The following is a 10,748-nucleotide window of genomic DNA, read 5'->3' as shown; positions in this document are numbered from 1 at the left end:
TTGATTACTTTGTCCCAGCCATAAATTGACTCCCCTTAGCCCTTAACAGAAGCTGTTCGCTTCCTTCCTACATTGGCCTTAGCTTAACCCCCCTTTTTGATTAAGTAGGGCAATCTGCCCCTACCAGTGATGGTGACGGCGGCGCCTTTCTCTGCCTAAACGCATGCGCCGCCGCCCGCACACACACACCCGCCCACATTAATCTCCATGCTATGACGCCTGTATACAGGCGCAGCCACCTGCACACGCACCCGCCCACATCACCTCTTACACCGTGACGCGGACGCACGCTGCGTAACTGCGTCCGGGTGAAGCGTCTTCGTGCGGCCCTATCTTTTACTATGACCAATGTACTTATGACGCATGGTGCTGCCCATGCGTCAGATCCGTTTCCGGCTCCTAGACCCGCTCGGCGGGAATTCCAGCCATCAGTTATTCAATAAAATGATCCAAGGTGAGCGCACTCAAACTACAGAGGCGCTCAAGCTCATAATTGACCCACAACTGGTAAGTGTTACTGTTTTTACACCAATACTTTTACATGCCGCCGTGCATGGACAACATTGCCTTATTAGTTGCTGACTGTATACATGCATACAAACGTTTTTCCACCACAGGGTGGTTGGACATGGTTTTTACCATGCGATTCTACTATGTCACATAGATAATTTTTACTCTATATATTTCACAACTAATTACTCATGAAACTAGATGGAAGTCAATTAGAACAATTATAAGGGTGATATGAAAAATTATGATGAAAACATCTGAGTACCTCTTAGCATTTTTTCTGTTTTCCTTTTTTCCCCCAGTGTTCTCCTACCTCAGATTGCCTGATGAAGCGGGATGTGTGCCCGTGAAACGCGTTGCATTATTTCTGGAGACCAATAAATATCTGTTTGTTATTGCGGCTTGCATTTAGCCTGGTCATTTTTGAGGGTAGTGGTTCCACCCACCCCCTCATTTTAAACGGTTTCTAATTTATTTTATCCTATTTTGGCGCCTCTATTTTTTACTCTATATACCAGTTGCCTGGCTGTCCTGCTGATCTCATTGATCTGTCCTGCTGATCTCATTGATCTGTCCTGCTGATCTTATTGGCTGCAGTCGGAATCACACACCTGAAACAAGAATGCAGCTAATCCAGCCACACTTCAGTCACCTGATCAGACACTATAAAGTGATAACGTTCCCTCTCATTCTCCAGTCCTGTCTCCTGCAGCTCAGAGAGACTCAGTACTCTGACCCTCCATTCTCTGCACCATTCCCCTCCCCTTTCCCAGCGTCGGACGGGAGGAGGGCGGCAGCCGGTAGCGGAGGACACAGGATGGCCGAGTACAGAGTGCGCCCAGCAGAGGCCGCAGACTGCGAGGAGATTATCCGCATGGTCATGGTAGGATGATGAGAGTTATACTCAGCCTCCCCAAGTGTCCCGGATCTGGCAGGACTGTCCTGGGTTGGGGGGGCTCTCCCGCTATCCCGCGCCACCCCTCTTGTGTCCCGGCCGGCTGGGCAGAGAGGAGGCAGAGGAAAGGATCGAGCCACCAGCCGTGCCAATGCGGGAAGTCGGGCTGCCATCATTCCTCCCTCCCTCTGAATGTGCCCCCCTACTAGGGTTGCCACCGAACCAGTATCTGACGGGCTCCACCGGTAACTACATTAAAAAGCCGGCGCCTGAAAATAATTTTTTACCGGCACGTCATCTGCCGGTAAATTAGTGCAGCCACACGGGAATGAGGGGGCCATCAATACCGCCAGCGTTTTTTTTTAAGAACTATTTTTCCCCCTCTCCAGGCTCCCCTGCGCACCAGGGCGCACTGTGCTCTCCTCAGTTGTGCCGCCCTTGCCTTTCTATTTCCCGGCTGCTTGAGTGACGTAGCCTGAGCGCTTCTCAGTGCCGGGAGATTTACAGGGCTGTGATGAGTGTCTGCGGAGCCACAGAGACAGAGCAGGACTGGAGCTTTCACTGGGATGACAGAGTAAACAGTCAGCTGCAATATAACATAGATAAGCTGACTTGCTCGCTCCTTCTGTGGAATGCTTTGCTCCAGCCTGCCTGACTTATTGTTGCCTTCTCAGTCCCTCCACAGGCCTATGAGAGAATTCACTGTCGGGAAACTTGGATGCAGGATACAGCTGGTATATGGCTTATCCTGCTGCTGCACAGGTCCTGGCGGCATTAAAGGGACACTTAAGTCAAACAAAAAAAATGAGTTTTACTCACCTGGGGCTTCCAATAGCCCCCTGCAGCTGTCCGGTGCCCTCGCCGTCTCCCTCCGATCCTCCTGGCCCCGCCGGCAGCCACTTCCTGTTTCGGTGACAGGAGCTGACAGGCTGGCGCGAGTGATTCTTCGCATTCCTGGCCACAATAGCGCCATCTATGCTGCTATAGCATATATCTTATACCATATAGCAGCATACAGGGTGCTAATGTGTCTGGGAACGCGAAGAATCACTCGCGTCCCCAGCCTGTCAGCTCCTGTCACCGAAACAGGAAGTGGCTGCCGGCGGGGCCAGGAGGATCGGAGGGAGACGGCGAGGGCACCGGACAGCTGCAGGGGGCTATTGGAAGCCCCAGGTGAGTAAAACTCATTTTTTTTATTTGACTTAAGTGTCCCTTTAATTACTATTTCCCCTCCAGGTCCATATGGATGGTCCAGAATGATGTAATTCGGCTTCCAGCTATTGCTGCCGGCCGAAATACAGTGTTTTAAAATGTAACTTCTGCTCACTGTGCGCCGCTATAGCTGTAATACCTATTATGGTCTATGGTGGCGCCGGCTGCGCCCAAATCTCCTGCGATGTGATTATAGCACTCGGCCCCAGCAGCTAGTCACTACACACCACTACACAACGATTGCCACCGAGAGGACTAATGTTTATGTCCTGGAGGTGTCAACTAGCAAAAACAATGAATTGCTCACCTGACGTTATCACTAAAGCTCTTTGTGGTTGTTTGTGGTGCGTTTAACGTGGTGTTTCGCCTGTCAGTGTAAACCGGGCCTAACCCTTACACTACCTTACTGCTGTGCACACACGCCGGACGTTTTAAAGCACTTAAATCCACTAATATGGAATGTAATGTGATTTCTGCCCTTTAGAGATTAAAACACGACTTTGCGTCAACTACGTAATGTTTGGTGGGACTTTTGGCATGGATTCCCCTCCGGCATGCCCCCTCCAGGTGTTGGGCCCCTTGAAAGAACTTTTCCATCACTTTTGTGGCCACAAACAGTCCCTCTAGGTTTTAAAACTTGCCTGCCCATTAAAGTCTATGGCGGTTCGCCCCTTCATGAACTTTTGCGGAAAGTTTGCATTTGCGAACCAAAATTGTAATGTTTGCTACATCACTAATTCTCAGTATCTGCTGTTATTCTGTATGTATGCAGGCTGCACAGTATCACTTTTCCTGTCTTCTTATGTAGATTGTCAAATGTAATTCTTAGTGGCAATATCAGAATTTGCCTGCAGTAACCAACAGTGATTATGCATTTGCTTTGCAGGAACTGGCCAGATTTGAGAATTTGGAGGACCAGGTAGCCTTGACGGCAGAAGGTGAGTGGGGACCGGGGGTCTGTGGCTGTTTGTTCCTCCTGAGTTAGATGGTTTCTGAAAGGCAGGATGGAGTCACCTTTTCAAGGACTATATGATGTTTAGGCATCCATCTGAAAATGGCGCACGGTGTTGCCGCTAATCCGTTTGCCGCTTATCGCTATTTAATGTTAAAGCCTTATTGTTATTTAACGTTAACCACTTGACGACCAGGGGATTTTTCAGTGATCGGTGCTGCGTGGGCTCTACAGCCCGCAGCACCGATCAGGAGTGCAGCAGGGCGATCAGACTACCCCCCTTTTTCCCCACTAGGGGGATGTTCTGCTGGGGTGGTCTGATCGCCGCCGGCTGCATTTGCTTAGCGGGGGGGGGGGAGGGCTCTTCAAAGCCCCCCTCCGCAGCGTTCTCCTCCCTCTCGCCCGTTCCCTCCCTCTCCCTTCCCCTCTGAGCGGCGCAGGACAGATATCCATCCTGCGCCTGACAGGATAGGCTTCTGCCTATCAGATGCCGGCGATCCCCGGCCAATCAGAGGCCGGGGATCGCCGATCTACGTCACGGCGCTGCTGCGCAGCAGCGCTGTATGATGTAAACAGCGGGGATTTCTTCCCCGCGTGTTTACATTTTGCCGGCGAGCCGCGATCGGTGGCTCTCCGGTTGTTCACGGAGACACCCTCCGTGAACTGACATGGAAAGGCCCGCTCAAACGAGCGGCCGTTTCCATGGAAACCCTCAGACAACCAGTTTACGCCAATAGGCGTTAGCTGGTCGTCAAGAGGTTAAAGCCTTATTGGTATTTACCGTTAACACACAGAATTCTCTCTGTACCTATCCCTAACCCCTAAAATCCCCCTGGTGGTGCTTAACCCTAACCACCCCCTGGTGGTGCTTAACCCTAAGACCTCCCTGGTGGTGCCTAAGCCTAACCACCCCCCAGGTGGTGCCTAACCATAAGACCCCCCCTGGTGGTGCCTAACCCTAACCACCCCCCAGGTGGTGCCTAACCCTAACCACCCCCCTGGAGGTGCCTAACCCTAACCACCCCCTGGAGGTGCCTAACCCTAAGCACTCCCTGGTGGTGCCTAACCCTAAGCACTCCCTGGTGGTGCCTAACCCTAACCACCCCCTGGTGGTGCCTAACCCTAAGACCCCCCCCCTGGTTGGTGCCTAACCCTAACCACAACCCTGGTGATCCCTAACCGCCCCCTGGTGGTGCCAAACCCTAACCACCCCCTGGTGGTGCCTAACCCTAAGACACCTCCCCCCCCCCCTGGTTGGTGCCTAACCCTAAGACCCCCCCTGGCGATGCCTAACCCTAACCGCCCCCTGGCGGTGCCTAAGCCTAATGCTGGGTACACACGATGAGATTTCCCGTTCGATTCCCGGATCAATTCGATTAAATCAAACATGTTCGATTGGATTTCGATCGATTTTTTTCATGATAGGTATGCAAAATCGACGGAAAAAAACGATCGAAACCCAATCGAACATGTTTGATTTAATCGAATCGATCCGGGAATCGAACGGGAAATCTCATCGTGTGTACCCAGCATTAGACCCACCTGGTGGTTCCTAAGCCTAAGACCCCCCTGGTGGTGCCTAACCCTAAGACCCACCCCCCCCCCCCCCCCCCAGTGGTGCCTAACCCTAACCTTGACAGTGTTACATTAAATCCATTCCCCGTTTTGCAGTTAAATAACGTCTGCAGTTTGGCTTATGTAGGGCGCTATTGATAAATAACGTTAGTGTGTGCCACTATTGATAAATAACGTTACTGTGTGCCACTATTGATAAATAACGTTAGTGTGTACCACTATTGATAAATAACGTTAGTGTGTACCACTATTGATAAATAACGTTAGTGTGTGCCGTTTCTCTTCTTTTTTCCCTGTGCGCCATTATTATGCAGTACTAACGATAAATAGCGATAAGCGTATCTTTTTAATGCGGCGCCAATGGTATGCATAGGTGCTGTGCGCCATTATTCACTGATCCGGATGTTTAGACCACCCCAGAAGAAACAATTTTTCTGTTTGTGCCATATAATAACTGTTCATAAAGTATAACTGTCAATATCATATAACTGTCAATAACCTATAACTGTCCGCACAGGGAGTGAAGGGACAATCAGAGGCATAACTAGAAATCACTGGGCTCCCCTGCCAGGCAGTGTTTGGTCCATGTAGAGGGAGTGTTTGGTCCATGTAGAGGGAGTGTTTGGTCCATGTAGAGGGGGTGTTTGGTCCATGTAGAGGGGGTGTTTGGTCCATGTAGAGGGGGTGTTTGGTCCATGTAGAGGGGGTGTTTGGTCCATGTAGAGGCGGTGTTTGGTCCATGTAGAGGCGGTGTTTGGTCCATGTAGAGGCGGTGTTTGGTCCATGTAGAGGCGGTGTTTGGTCCATGTAGAGGGGGTGTTTGGTCCATGTAGAGGGGGTGTTTGGTCTAGTGGGGGTTTTTGGTCCATGTAGAGGGGGTGTTTGGTCCATGTAGAGGGGGTGTTTGGTCTAGAGGGGGTGTTTGGTCCATGTAAAGGGGGTGTTTGATCCATGTAGAGGCTGTGTTTGGTCCATGTAGAGGCGGTGTTTGGTCCATATAGAGTTTGGTCCATGTAGAGGCAGTGTTTGGTCCATGTAGAGTTTGGTCCATGTAGAGGAAGTGTTTGGTCTGTGTAGAGGGAGAGTTTGGTCCATGTATAGGCAGTGTTTGGTCCATGTATAGGCGGTGTTTGGTCCATGTAGAGGCAGTGTTTGGTCCATGTAGAGTTTGGTCTGTGTAGAGGGAGTGTTTGGTCCGTGTAGAGGGAGTGTTTGGTCCGTGTAGAGGCAGTGTTTGGTCCATGTAGAGGCAGTGTTTGGTCCATGTATAGGCGGTGTTTGGTCCATGTAGAGGCAGTGTTTGGTCCATGTAGAGTTTGGTCTGTGTAGAGGGAGTGTTTGGTCCATGTAGAGGCAGTGTTTGGTCCATGTAGAGGCAGTGTTTGGTCCATGTAGAGGCAGTGTTTGGTCCATGTAGAGGCAGTGTTTGGTCCATGTAGAGGCAGTGTTTGGTCCATGTAGAGGCAGTGTTTGGTCCATGTAGAGGGAGTGTTTGGTCCATGTATAGGCAGTGTTTGGTCCATGTAGAGCGGGGTGCCCAATAGGTTGATCGCAATCTACTGGTAGATCGCGATCGCCTATATGGCAGATCGCGGCCATCTGGCCATGCCTTGTCAAATATAGCTGCTGCATGGTTGCGCCTGTCAAAACTGTGTAGCCGCGGCTGTCATAAAACCCTACCCAGCGCGCAGCTGAAGGGGAGAGGCGTGGCTGAAGCAGAGAGGTGTGGCTGAAGGGGAGAGAAGCCAATTGTGAGCATCTCCTCTCCCTTTTCTATGATGCTGCAGAGTGCCGACCATGTGCCCATTATTATTATTATTTATTATTATTATTTTTATTTATATAGCGCCAACATCTTCCGTAGCGCTGTACAGAGTACAAACAAATAATGGGGAACAAATATACATAAGAAATACAAGACACTGTACAGTCATAACATTGAATAGAATAAATACAGATACATACATAGTTGATATGTAGTTGGTACATGTACATATGTTAAAATAACAGCAGTATGAGAAACACTAGGAGGAGGTCCCTGCCCTTGCGAGCTTACAATCTAGAGGGTAGTGGGGAGGAAACAAAGGGGAAGGAAACACCAGGATTAGTGGGTGAGCCAGTGTGCCTTCAGTGCTGCCTATAGCAAATTATAGGCTTGTCTGAACAGGTGTGTTTTCAGAATACGTTTGAAGGTTTCCAGACTCGTGGCATGACGAACCGGCTGAGGGAGGGAGTTCCAAAGGAGAGGGACAGCCCGTGAGAAGTCTTGGATGTGAGAGTGAGAGGAGGTGACTAGGCTGGAGGACAAAAGGGTCTCCTGTGAGGAACGGAGGGTCCGGGCGGGGAGGTATCTGGAGATTAAAGAGGAAATGTATGGAGGAGATAGCTTGTGTAGAGCTTTGTATGCAAGTGTGAGAAGTTTAAACTGGATCCTTTGGGTAACTGGTAACCAATGGAGGGATTGGCAGAGAGGGGCTGCCTCAGAGGATCTAGAAGAGAGGTGGATGAGACGGGCCGCAGAGTTTAGTAGGGATTGGAGAGGTGCCAGTCTGCTTTTTGGTAGACCAGAGTAGTGTGTTGCAGTAGTCAAGACGGGAGATGATTAGGGCATGCACAAGCATTTTAGTTGCTTCTTGTGAAAGGAAGGGACGAATTTTGGAAATGTTTTTGAGATGGAAGTAGCAGGAGGTAGTTAAAGTGTTAATATGTGGTTTAAAGGAGAGTCCAGAGTTACCCCTAGGCAACGAGCTTTGGGGGTTGATGCTATTGGGGTGTTATCTACATTGATTGTGACAATGGGAGGTGGAACAGAGAGCGAAGGTGGAAATATCACAATCTCCGTTTTGCTCATATTGAGTTTAAGGAAGCGGGATGACATAAATGTAGATACAGCAGATAGACATTCGGGGATTTTTAATAGTAGTGTGGAGAGGTCTGTGGCAGAACAATAAATGTGGGTGTTATCAGCATAGAGGTGATATTGAAACCCAAAAGAGCTTATTATCTGTCCCAGGCCATGGGTGTAAATGGAAAAGAGGAGGGGTCCAAGGACGGACCCTTGTGGTACTCCCACAGACAGTGGGCGCGGAGAGGAGTTGGTATTGGCATAGGAGACCATGAAAGAACGTCCAGACAGGTAAGAGTTAAGCCAGGAGTGTGCAAGGCCCTTGATTCCCAGTGTTGAGAGGGTCTGGAGAAGTAGGGTATGATCAACAGTGTCGAAGGCAGAGGACAGATTTAGGAGTATTAGTACCGAAAATCTGCCTTTGGCTTTAGCAGTTAGGTCATTGGCAACCTTAGTGAGAACGGTCCCACGTGTCTGTTAACCAATGCTCCTCCATCTTGTGAGAAGAGGAGAACCGAGGCCAAAGGCTTTGCTGCTGAGGTGGACAATTTTAAATTATGGTGGTGGGTCGGGGGGGGTTGCTTTACCTAGCTAACCTATCCTGAAGGCACATGCACCTAGCTAACCTATCCTGAAGGCACATGCACCTAGCTAACCTATCCCAAAGGCACATGCACCTAGCTAACCTATCCCAAAGGCACATGCACCTAGCTAACCTATCCCAAAGGCACATGCACCTAGCTAACCTATCCCAAAGGCACATGCACCTAGCTAACCTATCCCAAAGGCACATGCACCTAGCTAACCTATCCCGAAGGCACATGCACCTAGCTAACCTATCCCGAAGGCACATGCACCTAGCTAACCTAACCCGAAGGCACATGCACCTAGCTAACCTATCCCGAAGGCACATGCACCTAGCTAACCTATCCCGAAGGCACATGCACCTAGCTAACCTATCCCGAAGGCACATGCACCTAGCTAACCTATCCCGAAGGCACATGCACCTAGCTAACCTATCCCGAAGGCACATGCACCTAGCTAACCTATCCCGAAGGCACATGCACCTAGCTAACCTATCCCGAAGGCACATGCACCTAGCTAACCTATCCCGAAGGCACATGCACCAAGCTAACCTATCCTGAAGGCACATGCACCAAGCTAACCTATCCTGAAGGCACATGCACCAAGCTAACCTATCCTGAAGGCACATGCACCTAGCTAACCTATCCTGAAGGCACATGCACCAAGCTAACCTATCCTGAAGGCACATGCACCTAGCTAACCTATCCTGAAGGGACCTATACCTAAAGCACACATACCTAGCTAACCTATACTAAACCTATATTTAACTACCTTTCGGGGGGGGGGGGGGGGGGCAATCGCATGTATTTGAAATGTTGGTAGAGCTCCTGGCCTCGGTGAATTTTAAAGTAGCTCACAAGCCTAAGAAGTGTGTCCACCCCTTGTGTAGAGGTAGTGTTTGGTCCATGGGCCGGGTAGTGTTTGGTCCTTGGGCCGGGTAGTGTTTGGTCCTTGGGCCGGGTAGTGTTTGGTCCTTGGGCCGGGTAGTGTTTGGTCCTTGGGCCGGGCAGTGTTTGGTCCATGGGCCGGGCAGTGTTTGGTCCATGGGCCGGGCAGTGTTTGGTCCTTGGGCCGGGCAGTGTTTGGTCCTTGGGCCGGGCAGTGTTTGGTCCTTGGGCCGGGCAGTGTTTGGTCCTTGGGCCGGGCAGTGTTTGGTTCTGGCAGTGTTTGGTCCTTGGGCCGGGCAGTGTTTGGTCCATGGGCCGGGCAGTGTTTGGTCCATGGGCCGGGCAGTGTTTGGTCCTTGGGCCAGGCAGTGTTTGGTTCTGGCAGTGTTTGGTCCTTGGGCCGGGCAGTGTTTGGTCCTTGGGCCGGGCAGTGTTTGGTCCATGGGCCGGGCAGTGTTTGGTCCATGGGCCGGGCAGTGTTTGGTCCATGGGCCGGGCAGTGTTTGGTCCATGGGCCGGGCAGTGTTTGGTCCATGGGCCGGGCAGTGTTTGGTCCATGGGCCGGGCAGTGTTTGGTCCATGGGCCGGGCAGTGTTTGGTCCATGGGCCGGGCAGTGTTTGGTCCATGGGCCGGGCAGTGTTTGGTCCTTTGGCCGGGCAGTGTTTGGTCCTTTGGCCGGGCAGTGTTTGGTCCTTTGGCCGGGCAGTGTTTGGTCCTTGGGCCGGGCAGTGTTTGGTCCTTGGGCCGGGCAGTGTTTGGTCCTTGGGCCAGGCAGTGTTTGGTCCTTGGGCCGGGCAGTGTTTGGTTCTGGCAGTGTTTGGTCCTTGGGCCGGGCAGTGTTTGGTCCTTGGGCCGGGCAGTGTTTGGTCCATGGGCCGGGCAGTGTTTGGTCCATGGGCCGGGCAGTGTTTGGTCCATGGGCCGGGCAGTGTTTGGTCCATGGGCCGGGCAGTGTTTGGTCCATGGGCCGGGCAGTGTTTGGTCCATGGGCCGGGCAGTGTTTGGTCCATGGGCCGGGCAGTGTTTGGTCCTTTGGCCGGGCAGTGTTTGGTCCTTTGGCCGGGCAGTGTTTGGTCCTTTGGCCGGGCAGTGTTTGGTCCTTGGGCCGGGCAGTGTTTGGTCCTTGGGCCGGGCAGTGTTTGGTCCTTGGGCCGGGCAGTGTTTGGTCCTTGGGCCGGGCAGTGTTTGGTCCTTGGGCCGGGCAGTGTTTGGTCCTTGGGCCGGGCAGTGTTTGGTTCTGGCAGTGTTTGGTCCTTGGGCCGGGCAGTGTTTGGTCCATGGGCCGG

The 10,748-nt window shown here is 51.6% G+C and overlaps 1 protein-coding gene across 1 annotated transcript in view; it reads left to right on the top strand.

Moving 5' to 3' along the window:
* The first annotated feature begins 1,242 nt into the window (after positions 1-1,242).
* The window catches only part of LOC137560836 (thialysine N-epsilon-acetyltransferase-like), a 32,037-nt gene continuing 22,531 nt past the window's right edge, over positions 1,243-10,748 (top strand). Inside the window, exons 1-2 of the mRNA XM_068271972.1 lie at positions 1,243-1,393; positions 3,504-3,555. Of these exons, the coding sequence (XP_068128073.1) occupies positions 1,328-1,393; positions 3,504-3,555 (118 nt within the window). The 5' untranslated portion in view covers positions 1,243-1,327. The remainder of the gene's footprint in view (positions 1,394-3,503; positions 3,556-10,748) is intronic.

Source organism: Hyperolius riggenbachi, chromosome 3 (assembly GCF_040937935.1).
Source record: "Hyperolius riggenbachi isolate aHypRig1 chromosome 3, aHypRig1.pri, whole genome shotgun sequence".
Classification (NCBI taxonomy): Eukaryota; Metazoa; Chordata; class Amphibia; order Anura; family Hyperoliidae; genus Hyperolius; species Hyperolius riggenbachi.
This window is presented reverse-complemented; position numbering and strand designations above follow the sequence as displayed.